The sequence below is a fragment of the Megachile rotundata genome, chromosome 5 (assembly GCF_050947335.1).
Source record: "Megachile rotundata isolate GNS110a chromosome 5, iyMegRotu1, whole genome shotgun sequence".
Taxonomy (NCBI): domain Eukaryota; kingdom Metazoa; phylum Arthropoda; class Insecta; order Hymenoptera; family Megachilidae; genus Megachile; species Megachile rotundata.
This window is the reverse complement of record NC_134987.1, coordinates 11,126,431-11,151,441: the sequence shown is the minus strand read 5'-3', so window position 1 is coordinate 11,151,441 and position 25,011 is coordinate 11,126,431. Positions and strand designations below refer to the sequence as shown.

Genomic DNA, 25,011 nt, shown 5'->3' with positions numbered 1-25,011 from the left:
CGTGGAATCTCTACGTGTTGTATAGTCACGCGTTGTATCAGACATGTGTGAAACTATGAATGCGTTGTATTAGTCACGTGTGGAAATAGTCACTTGTCGTATTAGTCATATGTGAAACTATAAATATGTCGTATTACTCACGTGTGGAAATAGTCACATGTCGTATTAGTCATATGTGAAACTATGAATGCGTTGTATTAGTCTTGCATGGAATTATGAATATGTTAATCACATGTGGAAATAGTCATGTGTTGTCTTACCCACAAGAACAATTACCACACACTATAACATCACATATGTTACCACAAGTAACATCTCTACATTATAACAGTACAATATGTATATTTTTACTCCAACAAATAATTCTCGATGACACTCGAATATTTTCCTACAATCCAAAACTCATATTCGCAAATTATTTCAATGAAGCCACTTCTGATCTACAAGCATTTATCAGAAACGACGGAAATTACTCTCCGCTCGAAAATTCATGTTTCCGACAATAGCCTCAGCGATCGCTATTTTCACGGAATTCCGGTAAATTGGACGAATTACCAAGCGAAGAGGGTAACGGTTCCACAAAGTGACAAATGGCGTAGCATTTTACTTAAGAACGTTCTGTCCACGTACACCAGCTAACTGAAAAATGGTTGAAGGCGATTTCGACGGTATCTTTGCGTTTCCGTGACAAAGGCATGAATAAAATGTTACTTTACTGATGAAACACAAACCTCGGTAGACAGCAGCATAAAACTTTGTATGCTTTGTACTTGAAAATATTTCTAAGAATTTTCAGACTATTTTGGTTATTTTTACTTATTTTGTGAAGTTTATTTTAATTTGGATTGAAATTTGGTTTATTTTAATTTGAATTGAAATTTGGTTTATTTTAATTTGGATTAATTTTAATTTGGTAATTGTTTTTAAGCAGTGAGTATATTCGTCAGAAGACTAAGAACACTTTGTAAATAAAAAATGACACATTCTCTGTCTAATTTGTATCTTGAATGCTTACAAGTATTTTAACTACAATATTGTTTAGAGTTATTTTAAGCAACTAATTCCAACTAATGTTGAAAGCAAGCTTCAGTACAGCTTTCCCCTTCAAACAGTTCATAAATGTTTCACTTTAATTAGCAGGTATTACTGTTAATTTTTGATGGTCTCCGAATGTCATTACTGCGATCAAATATACAAACGCTTCCTAATTTAAGGACTAATTGTTGAATGATTAATTGCATAGGTTAGATAGCAGACGATTCACTTAATCACATGAAATATGCATCTAACAGATAGCATACGTGATGTACACGTTACACGTGTGGATCTCAATTCAACTACAGAATTTTCCTCAAAATTGTGTCAAATTATAGGAATCATTTTCTTTTTAAATTTACAAGTACTTATAAAGATTCGTCCCATCAACCTCTACTTGTGTCAGACCGAAGCAAATCGTTGGTTCAGTAGACTTTTATCAAGTTCTTTTCATATTCCCACGCCGCCTGACACGAAATTGCGGGGTATAAATCAAGCTGTCTTTTTTACCTCTTCGCGGGAATTCGTGGAGATAAGTTTTCTCAATATTTATTAACAGAATTATTTTGTAACAAATTGCTGTGTATTTCAATATTTTTATCTGCGTTAACATATTTCATTATTTGATACATCTATTCACATATGCTTTGCACGTAAGTACCTTTCGAAGAACAAAATTTAAAAAATCACATACTGCAATTAAAATTAACATTCTATATTTTTAATCACAATATATGATCCAATATTTTGTTCCTCAAACAACAAATATTTAACAACTCTCAAACAGCAACGTCTACCTAAATATTCTATAAAAATCGATAGTCAATAATTCGACACAAAACCGTCCATTTTGTATCACCGTCTTCTAAAATGTCCGCCATAAATCAATCGCATTGAAAAGATAAGAAGAGCTTTTTCACCGTAATCAACCTATCAATTATGAAAAGGAAATCAATAGTTTCCTCCGTCCACAACTTTCTTCTAAAGGAAAGGTTCAATTAAAAGGATAATCGAATGAAGGTGATAATTAAAGAAATTTTCTGCCTCGTTAAAAATCAGATTATAATCCTCGACTCTCGATCTAACATGTTTCGATGCTTGTATACGTCCTTCGTATTGACACGAAGCGCGTGTCAAATGAAAAGCCGTGCTATTAGCAGGATATTCTCTATCCACGACGTGTCCCACGTGAAATTAGTAGACAGACGTCGTTTGTGGCACACCGCGACGAACAGTGATTACAGGAAACGATCAGTCCGCGTGGAAAGTGCGAAACAGATCGAATGTCGTAATTACGGTGCTAGTTTGACCCCGATTCTAGAATAGTCTCCCTTGCGAGATGATTCGATGGATACCTTCAGTCTTTGACTGCCGTCATAACATTGCTGGGAGACCGATATACATAAACGTGCCAATTATGGAGTTTGGGTGAATTAGGTGAAGTTGTATTAAGGTTAGCGATGTATTATATGGCATATGTTGATATACAGGGTGTCTCACAACTAGTGTATGTGGACGTGAAATGAGGGGTAGGTGACGTGATTTTGAATAAGATTTTCGTTTGTAAAAATGGGATTTGAAGCTTTGTTTTTGAATTATTAAGGAAAAACGCGGACCAATCGGAGCGCGAGGATTATTACGCGTTGGACTACTACGCGTCGAATATACACGCGTTGGATTACTACGCGTTGGATATCCACATGCTGGATTATTACGTGTTAGATTACCACGCATTAGATTCCTACGCTTAGAATTACCACGTGTTACATTATTACGCGTTGGATTACTACGCGTAGAATATCCACGCCCTGGATTATTATGCGTTTGATATCCACACGCTGTATTAGTACGCATTGGATTACCACGCGTTGGACTACTACGCATCGAATATCCACGCACTGGATTCCTACACGTTGGATATCCACACGCTGTATTAGTACGCGTTGGATTACCACGCGTTGGACTACTACGCGTCGAATATCCACGCGCTGGATTATTATGCGTTGGATATCCACACGCTGTGTTAGTACACGTTGGATTACCACGCGTTGGACTACTACGCGTCGAATATCCACGCGCTGGATTATTATGCGTTGGATATCCACACGCTGTATTAGTACGCGTTGGAGTACCACGCGTTGGACCACTACGCGTCGAATATCCACGCGCTGGATTATTATGCGTTGGATATCCACACGCTGTGTTAGTACGCGTTGGAGTACCACGCGTTGGACTACTACGCGTCGAATATCCACGCGCTGGATTATTATGCGTTGGATATCCACACGCCATATTAGTACGCGTTGGATTACCACGCGTTGGACTACTACGCATCGAATATCCACGCACTGGATTCCTACACGTTGGATATCCACACGCTGTATTAGTACGCATTGGATTACCACGCGTTGGACTACTACGCATGGAATATCCACGCACTGGATTCCTACACGTTGGATATCCACATGCTGGATTACTACATGTTAGATTACCACGCATTAGATTCCTACACTTAGAATTACCATGCGTTGCATTATTACGCGTTGGATTACTACGCGTAGAATATCCACGCCCTGGATTATTATGCGTTGGATATCCACTCGCTGTATTAGTACACGTTGGATTACCACGCGTTGGACTACTACGCATGGAATATCCACGCACTGGATTCCTACACGTTGGATATCCACATGCTGGATTACTACATGTTAGATTACCACGCATTAGATTCCTACGCTTAGAATTACCACGCGTTGCATTATTACGCGTAGAATATACACGCACTATCTTACTACACGTTGGATACCCACACGCTGTATTAGTACGCGTTGGATTACCACGCATTGGACTACTACGCGTCGAATATCCACGCGTTGGATTACTACTCGTTGGATATCCATACGCTGCATGAGTACGCGTTGGATTACCACGCGTTTGCATTACCACACGTAAATCCACCAGTTGCTGGATCCAAAGTAAAAGCTACATTTATCTTTACATGAACACTTTCAGCGTCACATTTCAGCAAATAAGAGTATTGTCTAATAATATTGTTTAATAATAATAATAATACTTTTACTGCAAAGATTGACCAATTTCAGACAAATTAACTGACTGAAATATTAATTTCTAATCGTTCTGCCTGCAAATAACGACCAATATTTGTGGCTATCGATGATGATGGAAATTTAATTTTACCACTAACTAATTTAAATGACCGAATTTCTTTTGCTACCAGTAACGATTATCGATGACCCAAATCTTATTTTGGATACCAATAACCATTACCACTGAATTTACAGGTAACTTTCGTTTATAAAAACATATTTAAGATTTACATATTAAGAAGAATGTATATGAATTTTAATAAAAATAGTATATTAACATCTTCACTCTATTTTATTTCACATATTTACAATCTTTTTGTTTAAAATCTCTATAATCAATTTCATTTTACATCCTTAATAAATATAAAAATATAGAGTATTATAAAAATGCCTAAAGTGTTCTAGAAAATCACTATTACTGACAATGCCAGGTTCATTACAAATTAATTATAGTGTAATACAAAAAGTTGCAAAATAATGAAGTTCCATAGAGCTAAATGTCCTCTAACTTACCCCATTTTTCAATTTTATCATAATTGAATAACTCGGTACAAACTTCCTAGATGAATTTTAAAAGCTGAACAATTCTGGTTGACATCGATAAGTGATATCAGAAACTTAAACACGTTCCGTGAAGAGCTTACTTTAACGTAGTTCTAAACTCGATTTCGCGTGATAGCTAAAGTGACTGACCGATGTTAATTAACGAATCGATATGAAGCATTCATGCGACGCAAGTAAAAGGACCCTCCTCTGTTCATAGTGGAAAATCTAATTAAGTACATAAGGAATTGAATTTTTTTTTGAGAACTTTTAACAGAAACAAGAACGAGGTTAAAGCGGTTGTACATCGTTTTTTTGCTCCTCTTCACAGAATTCAATGAAACTTGAAAGAGTTGTACGCGTAATCTTTAGAGACATGATTTAAACATAACTGTAATAGACATGATTATTCATATCTACAATTGAATGAGATCCTTTTGAATGTTGAAGTATTTTGAAATTCTTTAAATATAAATATTCAAAGTTACATAATATTTTAAAAGTTCAAACGTTCTTAAATCGTAGAGTATCAAAATATTAATACTTTTAAATTCAGATCCTTTAAGGTATTAAAGTTTGTAAATATTTAAATTACAGGTTCAAAGTTCCAAATCTTTGAAACTTAGTATCTGAAAGTCTTGAAGTTACACAGTTTGAAAATTAACAACGATTTAAAATTTCAGAGTTCGTCTTCAAAATTGTAAAGTTTCGGTATAACATAACCTCAAAGTGGAAGGCTCACAATTTAAAAATTAACTATTTTTTTTTATTTCAAAGTATTAAATCTTCACAGTTACGGTGTAATATAACCTCAACGTCCTTAGGAGCTTCACAATTTCAAAATTAACAATGCTTCACAGTTTTAGAGCTCCACATCTTTAAAGTCCTTAAGAGGCAGCATGACATAACCTTAAAATTCTTAGAAGTCTCACAATTTCAAGATTAACAATTTTTTTAGATTACGGAGTACCAAATCTTCAATGTTTCGATATAATATAACCTCAAAATCTGTAGAAACCTCATAATTTGAAAATTAACACTACTCTAAAGAGTCTAAAATTTTCAAAGCCCCATAATTTCAATATAACATAACCTCAAAAATCTTTGGAATCTCTAGATTCTACATCTCTAAAATTCTAATATTTCAAGCTCTGAAAGCATCAATGTATCAAAGCATCGAAGTTCCAAATATTCAAAATTCTTCAACACTAAAATCTACAAAATTCCAAACTTAAAAGTCCAAAACCCACAAACCGTAAATAAGAAAAATTCCAAAACTCAAAAATCCGAAAAAGGACAAACTCTAAAATTGAAAAATCCTAAAACTCCAAAGCACCAAAAAAGTCCAAAAATCCCAACCTCCAAATCTTGAAAAATCCCAAAGTAACCCATAAAAAATGCAAAATCAATGTCGTGGAAGTGATTTTCAACTTGCTCCGAGCCATCTTGTTTCCACAACATTACGCAGCACGAAACAGGCGACAGCACCGAAAATTTCCTGACGAATATATTTTCGAATCCACGAGTTGGAAAATCAAGCATAAACGCAATACCAGCGACAACGCAAACATCCCTCATCATCGAACGATCAACATTGCTTCGCTAATAATTTCCCAGTTGCATAAATATTCATAAATAAATCTTAATCGTGTAAACTCGGTTCGATCGATATTTCTAGATCGTTACAAAGATAATAATCACTTGTGCCGCATTAGATAACGAAACGTGGTACGCATCACCGATTCGATATTTATGTACGAATAAATAATAGCCAACGCGGAGAGAGCCAAGGTTATCGATATTCCAACGTATCGAGAAAAATAAAAACGCAATTTCCATCGATAAACGAGAAAATTACACAACGGAGCAATTAGTTCGATTCATTATTTGTTACGAGTTAATCACTGGAAATCCGTAGCAAGGGATATTAACGTTATAATTAGACCCGACGACGATTATTCAGCTCGGTACATCGTTTTTGTCTAATTGTATCGTACACGGAAAGGCTGCTCTCGTGCTGTAGACATAAAGCTGTTTATTGTACAAAGCGAGTGGATATTAAGAGGATTATCAATTTTTAGAGCGCGTTAATCTTTTACGAGGTTTATCTGAGAAAATTGTGACGAGAGTTTCTGATAAACTCGGGAACAGCTGATGCAGTCATTTTCTAAATTATATCCACTTTCATCTATCTGCGAATGAAGACTATATTTTTGAACACAAACTTGTCAGGGTCCTAAATTAATATTCAAAAATTTATTGGATACCAAACTTTCAATGGCACAATGTTTCAATGTGTGTATGATTAAATCATACATGTGTGTATGTGCGTAGATGTGTATGATTGAATCATACATGTATGTATGTGTGTATGTGTATATGATTAAATTATACGTGTGTGTATATGTGTATGATTAAATCATACATGTGTGTATGTGTGTATGATTAAATCATACATGTATGTATGTATGTATGTGTATATGATTAAATTATACGTGTGTGTATGTGTGCATGATTAAGTCATACATATGTGTATGTGTGTAGATGTGTATGATTAAGTCATACATGTGTGTATGTGTGCATGATTAAATTATACATGGGTATATGTGTGTATATATGTATGATTAAGTTATACATGTGTGTATGTATGTATGAGTGTGTGATTAAATTATACATGTTTGTATGTGTGTATGTGTGTATGATTAAGTCATACATGTACGTATGTCCGTATGATTTAATCACACATGTGTGACATACATGTATGGTTTAAACACATACACATTCAGACAAAACTATATTTTTAAAGACAGGCTTTTCTACACATATTTACCTAAATACATGATTAAATCACATATTCTGTATCATATGAAGCTCAAAGAATTTTATACACAATTATGCTTCTAATGTTAAGTAGTGTACTAATAATTAAAAACAGTCTAACCAAAGACATTCCAAATTAAAATTCTCGTACGTCAATTCAATTTCATTAGAATTAATTAATTTTACTATTTCCCTTTGTGAAACCTTTATTTATTCTTGCTCCAATATTATGAAGGTATATTAAATTCATCCAATTCAATTTCTATTCAATATACCGATCCCCTGTTTATTCAATCTTAAATAAAATGCATTCAATTGTTCCAACTTAATTTATTCGTAAAATGCCGTTCGCAATATTGAATAAGAGTAAAATAACAATTTCGTAAAATGAAGTAATCAGCGCGTTGTAATTTTCAATCTAGCGTAACTGACGTATAAAACGAAGCGTTTACATGAAAATCCGTCAATAATTACGATCCTCAACCCGTAATCCTTGCGCTGCGCTTGCATTAAGGACCCTCGATCCACCTGAAGACACTCGACTTGTTTCTCTTCGAGAGAAGATTGAATTTTCCCTCCAAAAATCTAACGTAATGCAAAAATTTCAAGGAGCGAAGCAGAAAATGTCACAAGTTTAGATTAAATATTCGATAGGTGAAAAATGAGATAGTGGAACATTTCATCTTGAGACGCCATAAACGTCCTTCGGATCTGGTTGCGTTAGCGAGAAGAGTTTATTTAATGTGCCCTAACCTGACGCCATTACGAAAGCAACCGAAGTGAAAAAGGATTAAGCACGGTTAACCAGCCTTGAGTCCACGAAAGTGTATCATTTTTTCGCAGAAAAGGAAACCCTGTCGAAGGAGCTCGGCTTATACTGCCGTTTATTTAACGTCCCAGGATATTTTATGCAAGAAACTTCGCTGATGAGAACCGTTCGAGTATTATGAGCTTTAAAAGTGGCGAAAGGTATAGGAATGAGAGAGGAAGGTTTTTTGAATGAAGGTGATTTTGCAATTTGGGGTAAGGGAATTTTGGGGTTTAGGAGTTTAGGGGGTTGGGAAGTTGGGAATTTTGAAATTTGGGGATTTGAGAAATTGGGAAATTGAGGAATTTGGGATTTGAGATATTGGGGGTTTGAGAATTTGGGGATTTGAGGATTTGGAAATTAGAGAGTTTGGGGATTTGACAAATTGGGGACTTGAGGAATTAGGGATGTGGGAAATTGGGGATTTGAGGAAATTGGGATTTGAGAAATTGGGGGTTTGAGAATTTTGGGGTGTGAGAAATTGGAAATTAGAGAGTTTGGGGATGTGGGAGCATGGGACTTTGAGAGAGTGGGGATTTGGGAGAGTAGGGATTTGAGAGAGTGGGGGTTTGAGAGAGTGGGGCCTTGAGAGAGTGGAGATTTGGGAGAGTGGGGCCTTGAGAGAGTGGAGATTTGAAAGAGTGGGGATTTGAAAGAGTGGGGATTTGAAAGAGTGGGGATTTGAAAGAGTGGGGCCTTGAGAGAGTGGGGATTTGGGAGAGTGGGGCCTTGAGAGAGTGGGGCCTTGAGAGAGTGGGGCCTTGAGAGAGTGGGGCCTTGAGAGAGTGGGGCCTTGAGAGAGTGGGGCCTTGAGAGAGTGGAGATTTTAAAGAGTGGGGATTTGAAAGAGTGGGGCCTTGAGAGAGTGGGGATTTGGGAGAATGGAAACTTGAGAAATTGTGGATTCGAGAAATTGGATTTCTGCAAAACTTTAAGAAATCTTGATACTATAAAAATTTGAAAAATCTTGATACTGTGAAAAATTTAAAAATCTTGATACTGTGAAAAATTGAAAAATCTTGTTACTGTAACAACTTAGCAATATCAAAATTTGCACTCACCTAAAAAAAATAATTTCAAATGTTTCCCAAGTAAAAACTAAGTTCCTACACACGTTACTATAAAGTCGAATCAGAAAAGGTTACAGCAGCACGCGATCGAACGAAGTATAATTTATGCAATCGAGATTCAAAGTGAAATTTCTAAGTAAGTTTTAACGACTGCGAATTCTCAAAGGTCGACGACGAAGCGGAAGGAACCTTATGCCGAGTTAAGTTTGCTACGCTTGTAAATTATAATTGTGCTTGTACGGCTGGCCGGACGCGTAACGGAGGAAGTTGGAATTGACGAAGTCAGCGAAACGGAAGGTCTTCTTTCTACGAGAGTTCACAAATTCAAGGTCGTAGAAATACGAAGTTGCAATGTCGAATATCAACCGTTCGCTTCGTTGCATTTACACCCAGCATAATAACACTGCTAAACATGTATTTAAACTTGTTATGTTCAATAAACTTTACTCGTGCACTCGTATTCAACGAATATGACGCTGTTTCTTCCGTCATATTTACCTTCTGTGAAGTTTAGAACTTTGTTGAAGAAATGAGGGTAATTCTTTGAAACACTCGAGCCCGATTGATGTGAAGACTCATTTTTTAATTTTTAAATATTAAAATTTGGGAGTTTGAAGATTTAATACTTTCAAATTTTAGGATTTTAGGAATTTTAGGAATTTTAGGAATTTTAGGAATTTTAGGAATTTTTGGAATTTTAGGTATTTTAGGAATTTCGTTTGATCAATTCTTTCATTTTTTAATAACTGAATTTGTTAATTTTTTATTGCGGAAATCGTTAGTTAGAAATTTTTTTATTTTCAGGTTATGTTGTAGTTCTAAATTTTTCCAGGTACAAATTATTGATTTTTAATTTTTTTATTTCTAGATTTGTTCATTGCTAGAAACTTTAATTTGAGAATGTTAAAGTTAAAAATTTTGAAACTTGTCGATTTTTATATATTTTTATTTTACAGAGCTTCCAAATTTCTCAGTGCAAAATTTGATTATTTAAAATTACTTTACTTATACATCTATAATTTATATATTTTTATTTTACTAAAATTCAGTAACTTAAAATGACTACTTGTACGTCCACAAATTTCCCAAACAAAACATCTTTTTCCACAATTTTTGCCTATAAAATAATCTCTAAAAGAAAACCCTATAAACTAAAAATTACTTAAAAGTAAAACCTCATCATTTCACAAAAAAGTGTCAGTCAATAAAATAAATAAATCAACAATAAAATCATTTCTAAATTCATTTCAAACAAACCACAGTTATTTGAAAGAGACTCAACAACCAGTTTCAACCCCCAAACAAAACACGTCAAAAAGTTGCTTTCCACGATACTAAACATCGTATTTCAACACTCTTGATCGAACACCACCCAATAAATCAGTTAAATGGATTTTTCAATTCTATCCCGATATCGGATTTCAAAGCTCTTTCTGAAGCGAAACACGCTACCAGCGTTGATTTTGATTTTTTCCAGTCGTTTCAGCATTTCGGAAGATTCGGGAAAGTTGCTAAGCTTTTATATCCAGTGTTCTATTCAGCGAAATCGAAGAGAAATAAAACGTTAATCAGTTTCGATAAGCACGTGGCTGTGTATCTCTTATCAATTTACCGAGAGGGTATTTTGTAGGAGATACCGGTTTACGAGCACCGAAAGTGTAGGGTGGCAGAAGAATCAGCGAAACGTATCGTCGAAATGAAATTCGGAACCTAAATGTTTTCCTTGAATAAATTTAGTGGTTTGGTTGAGAGAGTGTTTTTAACGTTTTTTTATGAGGCAAATTGTGGTTAATGAGGTTTGGAAGTGGAGAGATGGGGATATTTGGTAGTTTAGATATTACGTATGACGATGAGGAGGTTTTGTAACCTGGACAAATTTATATTTGTGAAGTTAGAAGTTTTGACAGTTTGGACTTTGTGAGGGTAGAAGGCAGAAACTTGGATGATTAGGGTATTGGAAGTTTAGAGATTTGGTAATTTGGAAATTTGAGAATGTAGAAATTTAAAAATTTAGAAGGTTGAAAGCTTAAAATTTGAGAAATTCAGGAGTTTGAAAATTTAAAGATGTGGATATTTAGAAAGGTAGAAGGTAGAAATTTGGGTGTTTTGAGTTTAGGGAAATTAGAAATTTGGAAGATTAGGAATTTGGAAGGTTAGAAATTTGGGTGTTTTGAGTTTAGGGAAATTAGAAATTTGGAAGATTAGGAATTTGGAAGGTTAGAAATTTGGAGGGTTAGGAATTTAGAAGGTTAGGAATTTGGAAGGTTAGGAATTTGGAAGGTTAGAAATTTGGAATGTTAAGAATTTGGAAAGTTAGGAATTTGAGAGGTTAGGAGTTTGAGAGGTTAGGAGTTTGAGAGGTTAGGAATTTGAGAGGTTAGGAATTTGGAAGGTTAGGAATTTGGAAGGTTAAGAATTTGGAAGGTTAGAAATTTGAGAGGTTAGGAATTTGAGAGGTTAGGAATTTGGAAGGTTAAGAATTTGCAAGGCTAAAAATTTGAAGGATTAAAAATTTGAAAGGGTAGAAATTTGGTAAATTAGAAATTTGAAAGGGTAGAAATTTAGTAGATTAGAAATTTGAAAGGGTAGAAATTTGGTAGATTAGAAATTTGAAAGGGTAGAAATTTCGAAGGTTAGAAATTCGAAAGGGTAGAAATTCGGTAGATTAGAAATTTAAAAGGCTAGAAATTTGAAAGGGTAGAAATTTGAAAGGTTAGGAATTTAAAAGCTTAAAAATTTCTAAATTAGGAATTCCTCATAGGTTAAAAATTAAGTCATTCAGACATTTGAAATATTAAAAATCTAACAATATAATAATTAACAAATCTAAAAGCTTCCTAATTTAAAAACTCGTTACTGCATAACACTAAAAATTTCGAAATCTATTTACAACATCTTCAAGAAAATAAAAGTGCATCCTTAAAATAACGAATCTTCAAAATGCCTCAAAGCATCTCGAGTATCGTATAAGCACCAATTAGCGAAAGTGTATCGTCTGATCGAGGAATTTTCTTCGACCTCGTTCCGATAGACTCGTTCTCTACTTGAATTGCTCCTTGTGCGATCATTTATAAATACACTTATTCTGAAGTGAATTCCTTTTTTAAAAAAATTGATAACAAATCAAGCTGACTAATACTTTTTCCCTTGGAACATTATTAATATTACTTCACTTTTTTCCTTGGAACATTATTAAAATTGCTTCACTTTTTCCCTTTGAATATTATTAAAATTACTTAAATTATTAATTATATTATTAAAATTACTTCATTTTTTCCTTTTGAACATTATTAAAATTATTATATTATAAATTAAATTATTAACATCACTTCAACGAAAAAAAGATATAAAAATCTCAAGGATGTAAAAGAGACGTTAAAAATTAAAATACTAAGAAGTAATACTAAAGAGTTGAAAATTCAAGAAAACTTGAAAAGTCATAATGACTAATTCAGACCAAATACACCTTTCTTATTAATCCGACTGCGCAATCTGCTTAAAAGGCTCCTCAGACGATTCGAGTTGTTAATTAGATACTCAGTCGATCACACGTCTAATTAGTAGTCCATATATGCGGCGAGTAACAAGACGATTTGAGTGGCCTACTTTGCGTTCTATTGGGTTTCCGGTTTCTTCACTCGCATCGAATGCAAATACTTCTGTAACTTCTTTCGCGATATTCTTTGAAACTACTGAAAACTTTCAGCTTCCTCTGATAGCTTCGAGTGTTACATTTGTATAGAAGGCACATGGTCCAATTATGCGTACATTAACCCTTTGCTGTCGGAAATTTTATATTAGCACTTAAAAAGTCTCTTTTAAAAAGGACGTCTAAAATTTACTGAATGAGGTTCTATGAAAATGAGAAGTAATTAAATGTAACTAAAATTGAATTTCTAATGAAGAATGTCATGTACGTACATATATGTACTACACATAAGATGTACATATGTTATGCACATATAAGTAATACAATCTAAGTAATCTAAGCTATTGAATCTAAGCTAATTGAAGTATAAACAGCAACATGTAGCATATGTAAACTCAGAAGCCACATATGTGTGCTAATATACATCAAAGTTTGATAGACATAAAATTAATAATTTATACACATGTGGCCAATTATACATTATTACAATTATTCTTCAAAGGTGAAGTCACAAAAAATTGTGCTAACGTCATTTCATTATAGCTAATTGAAGTAGTGACAGCAACATGTACGATATGTAAACTCAGTAGTAACATATGTGTGCTAATATATATCAAAGTTTGATAGACATAAAATTAATAATTTAGACACATGTGGACCATTACATATTATTACTGTTACTCTTCAAAGTTGAAGTCACACAAAAAAATGTGCTAATGTCATTTCATTACAGCTAATTGAAGTAGTGACAGCAATATGTACCATATGTAAACTCAGTAGCAACATGTGTGTGCTAATATACATCAAAGTTTGATAGACACAAAAGACATGTATTTAGAAATATATACTATGTATTTCGATAGTATAATATATAATATATTCTATATCCTATAGAAATTTGAAAAGTTGAGAATGTGGAGCTACAGAAATTTGACGAATTGAAAATTTGGACCTATAGAAATTTAGAAAATTGAGAATTTCGATATGAGGTCTTTTAGAAACCAAGAAAATTCAAAATTTACGAATGTAGAAATTTAGAAATGTATTTGACAATTTGTGAATGTGGAATTTTGACAATTTGACAATTTAACAATTTGAAAACTTAAAAATTTGACAACTTAAAAATGTAATTCTTCAAAAACTTCAGAATTTATGAATTTAAGATTCCTAAAACGTACGAATATAAAATTCCCAAAATATTGAAACTCGAACCCCATCGACACTCTTGAAAGTCCATATGAAGCTTTCTGAATAACGTGAGCGTACTATGAAACGAATCCGTGAGACCGCCCGCTTTCGAATCAGCCACACCTGATGATCGCCCGTAAGAAACGAATTTCGTTCGCGTAGAAAACGGAAGGGCAGTCCTAATGAGGCATTAAGTAGGCCAGCGAAATAATTACGCGCTGTTAAGTGATTCGTGAACGGAATACTAACGAGAGGATTCGTTTTTCGTTTGCACATTAGGCAACCATCTTGACACGCGCCAGCACGTAGCTGATGTTCAACGTTGCTGCAATGATTATGCTGTACGACTGAAATTCTCTTGATGTTTATGGAAATGATTCGTTAGCATCTTATCATTTATGAGTACCTCCTACATATTTTAAATAATTGGTATTAAATAGGGATGTGTTAATCATGTTGATGAATACATTTGGATCGTTCTCGTTGAACAATTTTGTTTCCTTCAAAATTCTTTTGAGATAATAAAATATTTAGATAGTATAAAATATTATACTGAGATGACATCTCAGTTTGGTCAAGTTTATTCAGTTTATTATTTGTTCTTTATGTAATTAACAGCTGTGTTTTTATTTCAAATTCTTTTTTATAGAATGGTGGTTTGTTTGATAAAGTTTGACCTATATTTAGATAGTATATTAAAAGAAAGAATTATAAATACAAATACAGCTATTAATTACATAAAGAACAAATAACAAACTGAATAAACTTGACCAAGTTTCTAAGATGTCATCTCAGCAACAGAAGATTAAATATTCACCTAATTTCATAATTACATAAACAGTGTATAATTGTAGCAGTATCGTAAACTGCAGTCAGAAACTCCGTCAATCCTTAATTATGCTAATTATTTTCCACGGGAGACTTTCAAAACAGACTCTGTCAGTTGTTAATTAATTCCCCAACGGTACGTTTCAATTTGTCAGCTGTTGGCCTGTCTGTTTAATCGAATCTGAGCAACACGAGACCCGTTTTTAACCGGAAAGAAGAAACCAAAGGTCGCGTGTTCTCAATTTTCATCGGTCCCATGGTTCCAGAGAATTTGACACTGATAAATCGAGTGATTGATCGGTCTTCCGGTGAAAATTGAATCTTCACCGGAATTCTGCGTGTGTGCAGCGAGGAAGATTGTTCCTCGAACATTTACCTTTATGACGATATATCGAATCGACGTGGAAAAAGCTTAACGTCGCTAATACTCGTCAATTTTATTTTTAGGGATGTGATTCGTTGAAAAGTTTTGTTTTTAGAATTTTAGAAACTTTTCGGATTTTAAGAATATATATTTGGAAGGTTTTGAGGATGTAATGTGATTAAGGGTGTATTAGATGTAGTCTCATGACATAGTCTCACTATATGGCACTGTTAGGGTAGGTTGTAAATATAAAAATTAGGAATTCATGAATTTTTTTAATTTCAAGATTGTACATTAGGACTTCATAAATTTTCAAATTTTTGAATTTATAAATTCAAGGATTTTGGAGTGCAAGATTTCAGAAATTTATGAATTCGGATATTTAAGGATTTGGAAATTTAGGAATTAGAAAATTTAGAAATTTGGAAAATTAGAAATTTCACAAATTAAGAATTCAAAAATTTAGGAATTGGGACATTAGAATTTGGGAGATTTGGAATTTGGAAAATTAGGGATTCGGGAAATTCGGAATTCGGAAAATTAGTAATTCGGGAAATTACGTACTCGGAAAATTAGGAATTCGAAAAATTAGTAATTCGGGAAATTAGGAATTCGGAAAATTAGAAATTCGAAAAATTAGTAATTCGGAAAATTTGGAATTCGGAAAATTAGGAATTCGAAAAATGAGTAATTCGGAAAATTTGGAATACGGAAAATTAGAAATTCGACAAATTAAAAATTCGGAAAATTAGAATTTCGACAAGTTAGAAATTCGGAAAATTAGTAATTCGAGAAATTAGGAATTCGGAAAATTAAAAATTCGAAAAATTAGAAACTCAGAAAATTTTCAAATTTGAAAACCTAGAAATCTTCGACTGAACCTAACCTTAAAATCTACGAACAACGTCACTCAATCTCCACGTATATGGCTGCTTTCACCTGCATTCAAAAACCATATAACGAACTGCTCCGCACAAACAGATAATATCAACTAGTCAAAGTGAAGTTTAATATCGCTGAAAGAACTTGAAACAGTCATGAAACAAATCTGCTCCAGAGACAGGGAATTGAAAGTTTGATGATACGAACAGAACACGAACAAGCTCTGTCATGTACGCTTAAACTTGAGTCCTCGTTGATATTTAAAGTAGAACATTTATAACCACGCTACGTTTCAGTCGAATATAATTTCAATTCAACTTCAATCCCCGTCAGTTTCAGATTTCACGTTTCAATTTCACATTTCAATGATACAGAGTTTCATTCATAACTGTCTACTCGGAATTTTTAATTTAATCTTTTTATACGCCTTTAAATATTTTAATATCTATAGACACATATTGTATGCACTACATATATGACTGCAGATGCACTGTATAACTGCATTGTATAACTGCACTATATGTAAATGCACTGTATCTGTGTAGAATAGGTTATCCAATAGGTATAAGATGTACGACATATCTCAGATAAAATTAATTTAATGAATGATAACAAAATTTGTTTAGTTTAATAATTTACTTTAAAAGACAGATGTTCAGATGAACCAGAATAATTGTTGAAATACATTCAAATAATTTAAAAAAAATGATTTATACTAGTAGAGAATATCGTGAAAGAAGTTTTCAAAAATAGTAGAGCTGGCGTAACAAAATAAATGCAGTTGAAATATGAATTACAAATAGTTACAAATCTACTCGTTAAAATTCTGTTTCAAAACTTTCGAAATGGACAACTTTATTGATTGAATCTTCCTCCCTGTCGAATCTACACATTTACTGTTTGCAAGCTTGATCGCGAGAAATATGGCGGTATCGCAAAGGAATCCCTTTATATCCATTTAATTCTGTCACACCATTGGAGAGCCATCGTAGAAACGAATCGTCGATTTCAATACGCTTTGTTGCCGCAAAAAAGCGTCGTTTTTTACTCGAGAAGGCACTTCACGCTCTAGAGAACTGGAACAAGAAGATCGTGGGAGTGACTGGGAGATGGTGTCAGAATTTTGCAAACGAGATTCGCGTTACGATTCTGCCCCTACCACTCTTGGCTTCTTTTTAAAGACATAGTATTTATTTTTTACATTCCACGGTGAATGCTTCGACATAAACAGATACACTCTCCGTACAAAAATTGCTTCGTAATCCTATCCCCCTTCTTCTCGTGACCATTTAAAGACACTGCATTTGGCTTCTGCATGTATCTATTTCTTTTAACCACTTGAGGGAAAAGCACGTCTTTTACGCGTTATACCCACTTCAGGCTAAAAGTGAATTATACGTTTGCTGGTCTGACCTTTTCGCGGCAAGAAACTTGATATTTTCTTGCTGGATAAATTCTTGCTGGAGAACTTCTCATTAGGAGTCTAGACCGGCGTTCCGGAAAAAATACAGACTCGGAGGAAAGTGTATATGAGAGGGTATGTGTATAATATACGCGGAAGAACGTGTTTGACTTCTTTTTGAGGAAAAGATGTATGGGAACAATTAAAATATTAATATTATTAGTGAAATAGGATAAAGGTTTTCAATTTTTCGATTTACTAACTTTCAAGTTTCGACGATTAGAAATTTGGATGTTTCTTGAAGGACAAATTCAGCTATTATGAAATTGGACAATTTAGAAATATGTAAGTTGCCAAAGTTACAAGTTCTCAAGTTTTTAGTATTCAAGTATTCAAGTATTCAAGCACTGAAGTCTTCGAACACTGAAATATTCGAGCACTGAAGTATTCAAGCATTGAAGTATTCAAGCACTTGAAGTATTCAAGCACTTGAAGTATTCAAGCACTGAAGTATTCAAGCACTGAAGTACTCAAGCATTCAAGTATTCAAGCACTCAAGTATTCAAGCACTCAAATATTCAAACACTCAAATATTTAAGCACTCAAATATTCGAGCACTCAGATATTCAAAGACTGAATTATTTAAGCACTGAAGTATTCAAGCACTCAAATATTCAAGCACTGAAATATTCAAAGACTGAATTATTCAAACACTGAAGTATTCAAGCACTGAAGTATTCAAGCACTCAAATATTCAAGCACTCAAGTATTCAAGCACTCAAGTATTCAAGCACTCGAGTATTCAAACACTCAAATATTCAAGCACTCGAGTATTCAAGCACTCGAGTATTCAAGCACTCGAATATTCCAGCACTCGAGTATTCAAGCACTCGAGTATTGAAACACTCAAATATTGAAGCACTCAAGTATTCAAGCACTGAATTATTCAAGCACTCAAGTATTCAAGCACTCAATTATTCAACAACTCAAGTATTCAACAACTCAAGTTTCAAGTATTCAAGTATTCCAGCACTCAAGTATTCAAGTATTCAAGTATTCCAGCACTCAAGTATTCAAGTATTCAAGTATTGAAGTGACCAAGTATTCATGTGTTCCAGTCTTTGTGCCTTCAAGATGTTCAAGTGTTCAAGTGACTAATTCATATGTTCAAGTCTTTGAATCTTCAAGATGTTCATGTGTTCAAGTCTTTGTGCCTTCAAGGTGTTCAAGTGTTCATGTCTTTATGTGTTCAAGTATTAAAATGCACAAGTGTTGAAGTATTCAAGTGCATCAATATTCAAGTATTCAAGTATTCAAATATTCAAGTGTTCAAATATTCAATTATTCAAAGTCCCAAGCTTTCACATATAAAAATTCAACTCACATATTTTGTAATAAAAGTATTAGAAATTCAAGTTCTTGAATGTAAAATTGATTGTCACAGTAAACTCATCATCAAAAGTTGTCACAACGCGAGTTTAAAAGCGAAAATGCGAATGTATGAATATTCAATCGGATTTTCGGGCACATAGCGTTTAACTAAGCGAAAGATATAACAACTTAGTTAAATAATCTTTGCGTCGTTTACCATAACTTTGATACTTCGTTCCACCTGTTGAATTCATTGTCACCCACACGCATACTAAAAACAAGAAATCCACGATGTAAAACGATAAATCAAAGAAAACTTGTTTCCGAGGTAATTTTCACAGAATTTCCGTGGTTTCAAAGTTTGCAACCGTGAAATATAAGTGCACGGCGTACTAATCTTTCACGAAAATCCGCGAAAAAAGAACAACGATGACCACGATCAATTGAAGAAAAATCAGAAACGCCCGGGGAAAAATCACTTCGATAAATTGAATCCTGCACGATACTAACTGGTAATATAGTTCATCGCTTCGACAACGGGAACGTTAAATCGCGGAAAATAGAATGGAGCTACGAATTCGGAAACATTACTCGTGCATGAAACAAAAATCTTTCAACCTCTCGATTCTCCTCGGTAAACATTTCACACGATTAGGTTCGAACGACCTAAATATTCCGACAGAAACGAACAATAAATCACGGCGAATAATTAAGATGACGTATTTTTTTAAAATCGCTGCGTCATGGTACACTTTTGAGTTTACAAGAATTTGTTGTAAATATCTGATTATGTCAAAGTAAAGATGGATTAATGTTGAAATATGAAAGTAAAATGTTATTTATAATTAGACTGCGGACATTTATGCAGCTACATGCGCAAAAAATATGCTAAGTAATTAGATGCTTCTTTATGGAATTTAAGCAATTTAATTATTTTTCTTAATTACTTGTGCGACGTTTGAAAAAAACTTTAATATGTCAAAATTTAGAAATTCAATAAGAGAAAAAGAGTGAACGTATATTTGTATGTTAAAGTATTGGTATGATTCATGTACTTCGACATATAATACACAATCATCCATACTGCAACTCAATAAATCTGACGCTGCAGGAAGAGTACATAAATAAAATATAATATATTCATTCTTGACATAGAATATGTAATATGAAAAATCATCCGCAGTCCATTAAAAATAATTCCAGTAAAATAGTTATTAAAATTAATTCAAATAAAATTTGTACAAAACCACATTTAGCTCAAATTTGTGCAAAAAGACTGCTCAATGACTCCCAACGAATGAACTCATTATCGAATTAACATTAATTGTCAAATAATTCGAGACATTGCCTTCACCTCAATTATGAACTGTGTGTAAACCTGATGCGTTACTACGTGCTTCGTTTCGCGAATGCATGCGAATCGCGAGTCGCTGAATTGCTTATGGGACCATGGTCGATTTCCCCGAGCAATCCGAAGGAAATGAAATTGGTAATGCAGTTTACTGGGCTGATTGCTTCGAAAAATCTATCGGATGTCTATCTTCTTTTATAGCGATTATGGGCCGAACGGGTGAAGCGGCAACGAAATTATTAAACAAACTTTGTTAAAAACCGTTTACGATAAACTGCGATTTATAAATTCATATTTATTACAAGAAACTTTTAATTTTTATGGGAGATTTCTTCTCGCAATTTTTACTACTTTATTATATTGCACTTCGTTTGTTAAAAAACGTGTTTAGCAAGATTTTAGTAGGACAAGTACCTAACCTAACTTAACTTAACCTATAAATTTTACTGAAATATTACTTTGTCATACTGCGCATTTTTTGTTAGATGTTAAGATAAACTTATTGGAACAGCAATGACTTCTAATTTAACATAACCTACAATTTTTACTGATATATAAATTTAACATATTATATGTCACTTGCTAGTAATTATTAACGCAGACTATTAAAACTGTAACTAAATCTAACCTACATTAACCTACAACTTTTACTAAATTATAAATTTCCCATATTACACCCCTTTTATTACTATCTATTCATTAACATGAACTTTCACAAAACCTTGTTGCTATTTAATTTTTGTTCTCGTTCAAAATTAACATTCAACCTTATCGTCTAAACTTTATGAAATTCTATTAAATGTTTACAATACAATAACTTTTCAAAAATAAGCAGGAACTTTGTTTATAGAAAACTTTGTTTATCAGAAATAACCGACAAGAAATTAAAATACAAATGTCAACCTGAAAATATGGAACTCAAAGATAATCTTGTCTTTATTTTTTAAGTTAACCCTTGCTAGAGAAACGGCTATATTATTTCAAGAGTCTAATTTAGTGTTATATCAATGTACCTTCTGAGTACAAAAAAAACGAAACGAGATTCATTTACGCATGCGAATATCGTCGAATGGAATGTTAACCGAGGACTGAACCGAGATTCTGTGAAAATTTGTCGCGCCATCTTCATTAATTCCGGCTTGTGAGCGCGAAAACAGCGTTATGGAGTGTACTTCCCACGCCATTTCTTTTTTAAATAAAATTCCATCGTATTTATAAAGCGCGATACAAAAATTCAAGTACGTGAAATTTGAAAGATAATTACACGTTGGCTGCCTTGCATTTTAATATTCAAAGAAGCGTCCTCAACAAATTTTAGAAAAATTATTTTAATTAATACTGTAATAGTAACAAGAAATGAATACAATTTTTTAAATTCAAATTAAAAAGTAAGATCGTAATTTTTTAATTCAAAAGTTAAAACTTGAAAATGAAAAAAATTAAAAATATGAAAATTTGAATACTCAAAAATTTTCAAGTTAAAGCCTGCGATGCACAGAACTATTTTTACCATGGCCGCCAACGCGTAACATTAATCAACCTGTCGATAAGATTGAACAGCTATCTGTAATATTGTCGAAGCAATGTAAAAAAAAGTACGAAAATACACACGGTAAATAAAGGGACAAAAGGAAATGTACTGTTTACATCGCAGAAACAAACTGAATTAATTACCGTATTAGGTCTCCCGTAAACTGGTTCCGTCTTGGGCAGATGCATTCGTAATCGACACCAGCACCGGCCAATGACGTTCCTTCATTACCAGTCAGATTGCCGTTACAAGACAAAACTGGCGTTGTCGGTTTATTGGCACGAAATCGATCGCTATATACGCGTCAGGCTAATTGATTTCAATCAATCTAAGACCCCGTGTGACGGGGCTGCTACCTTCAATTAAAGCTTTGCTACCATAAGAATCTTGAAGGGGTGACAGACTCACCCTCCCTGTTTTAATTGATTACAATTAACGACTATCGTTACCAGCTAAACGTGGACAAATAGAAAACTATACTCCTATACACACAGTCGACATGTACAGACATACAAATGCACATATATGCACGCGTCTTCAAGTAATTCACTGATGAATAGGCGTGTTAGGGGGATCGGTCAATTTCATCTCTCAAAGGACTGTCCGTGTCAATATCAATTACAAGACGATAATTATGACGAATGTATAGTCGAGCCTTCGTCCTACACGTTCTGACCTTGACAATCGTTCTTGCCTCAGCATCTCAATCCTGGCACGGTTCAGCTCGAAATATCACGGACCGATCGTTCAAGGAATGTCCCGAAAAAAACACATACACGGTGCTGTACATAAGAAGTATATAGCGCGGGATAGATGGCGCTGCTTTCGCCTTATAACAAACTCGAAACGCTGATTACCAGCGTTCGCCTTCTTTCTCGGTTGTCTGTCAAAACTTTCTTGTTGGCGGCGAATCAACGCGACACGTCGCTAATAAAGATCGTCGTCAACATCCGTGTCACGTTCGGGGCCAGCGATTCTAGTCCGAAATTTCTTTCCGACCCTTCTTTTCGATCCTAAGTCAACACCGCTAACAAGCTGACTACTTGGACAAACAGGTGGGTCGTGGTTTAATTTCGGTCCTAACTTTTTAGTTTCTCGTGATACCTTGTAGCCAATGCCAACCGAGTCTAAAGAATCCTCCCCTGAGCATGGAGTACACCTGACCAGCAGAGTTGAGAGCCATCAGTCTGATCCTCTTCGAACGATACTCTTCCGGGTGAAACAAGGTTGTCACAAAACACCGAGGAGACTCTCCAGAAACTCCTCGAGAGCCAAACGATTCACCGAGATCGACGATTTTCACCGAGGAGACGAGGACGAGCATCGATACGCGCGCGATGTGATCTACGTATGGGCCGGGTTCCGTTCGAAGGGGATGGTACTGGAGGAGAACGAGGGACGATCCAGAAGAGACAGGAAGTGCACGAGGTTCCGGTGATATGGCGGCGTTTGGAGCACGATGGCGGCTCGCATCTCAACCGCGCGACGGCTCGGAGTCGACTGGCATCCCGAGGGCTTCGACGCCTCCTGTTGGTCGCTCGGTGGTCCTCTCTCGCACCACCAGGCGCAGACGCCCCAAAACAATCACCGTCCACGATCTGTTATTCTTACTTCACATCGAACACGTTTCTCGGCCGTTTTTACCGCGTACCTTGCAACCCGCTTATGATAACCCTTCTGGATCTTCGACTCATCAACAGGTTCTAATTTATCAATAACGAAGTTTACACTTGGGTGCAATGCTTCTTTTGAATACGTGTAAAGATTTGTCAACTTCACTTTTCATGTTTACAAATTAAATTATCAAGTTTGTGAGTCTGCAGATTTTTAGGTCTTCTGATTTTGAAGTCTTTGAATATCGTACATTGGCAAGTTTGTAAATCTCTAGTTTTGTCAATTTTATTTTATTACTTGTAGATCAGTAGACTATTTGTAAGTCTCCAAATTCTCCCCAAATATATTACTGTATGTCAAAACCTTTATTCGTAATCGATCACAAATACCTAAGTCTCCAAATGTGTACATCTCCGAATGTCCAGACAACTCTTTATGTGATTAATCAAAGATGCACAAATTCAAAATTAAAGCATGAGTTAAAGGTTGAAACTACACAGCCCAATAAGTCAGCTTCCTCAAAAGAAACTGTGTCATATAAAGGTCAAAGGAATAAATTCACTAACTCATTTCCTTATTGTTATCGTCTCTCATTACCTCTAAGGATGCTTTGATGCAGTCTCGTACTATAATAGAGGCAGCTACTTTTCTTTAGAATTTCCTTATCAATTTTTCAACCCCTCGTACCCCTTTCCCGGTATTTGATGTTGCCACGCATGCCACCTGAGACACACGGTGTCTTCATTATTCCACTTGTGTCAACCCGTTCATATCCTTTAGCTGGAATTTACCGGCTACACATATATCATTTGACCTTTGCAAAATCGTTCGCAGCTCACTAGCTCCCCATTCGAATTTATTTCGCCAGCTGCTCACCTTCATGTTCGTAACTTTTATTATTGCATTATCTATGCATGAGCTTTTTGCCGATTTACATCATTCCACGGTTAGAATTTTTTAAATTTGCTCACGAGAAGTTGCGAATGTCGTCGTTACCGACTCACGTCCTTGCTGCATATATTAAAGATGAAACCGCGTTAGGTATCCGATCACACGTGATTTTATCCCATCGATTCCGAGTTACACGATATGATCGTTAGCTACGTCTCATCTTTGTTATACTTCGACAACTTCGTGTTTGCAGCTTTTAATTTTTTCTTCGTAACGAAGGAAAGACTCTCTTGTGTCTTTTTGTTCGAAGACTTTCTATTGTCGCTTTTTAAATTTTTAGTCCATTTTGTGAATCAAAATTTAGGTTTAAAGAAAGTATAAACATTTTAGAATTTATAAATTCTTAAGTTTCTAAATTGAAGGATTACAAAATTTTTAATTTGACAATTTAGTTTTATTTAGTTTGTCTATTTCGAAGATGGAAACATTGGAACAAGTGTTTTCATCGAGAAATCTGGGAACTGTAAAACTATTATCTAGTGTTTATTTTAAATCAC

The 25,011-nt window shown here is 34.4% G+C and overlaps 1 protein-coding gene across 6 annotated transcripts in view; it reads right to left on the bottom strand.

Annotated features, from left to right (window-relative positions):
* Nucleotides 1-25,011, bottom strand: part of SLO2 (slowpoke 2) — a 198,317-nt gene that overhangs the window by 146,449 nt on the left and 26,857 nt on the right. For 5 of the 6 annotated variants that reach the window (XM_076532053.1, XM_076532056.1, XM_076532055.1 and 2 more), the window contains exon 1: nt 23,054-23,273. The exons of the other annotated variant lie outside the window; for it this stretch is intronic. In XM_076532053.1, coding sequence (XP_076388168.1) covers nt 23,054-23,273 — 220 coding nt within the window. Of the gene's footprint in view, nt 1-23,053; nt 23,274-25,011 lie in introns of those variants that run through there. 6 annotated transcript variants of the gene reach the window in all.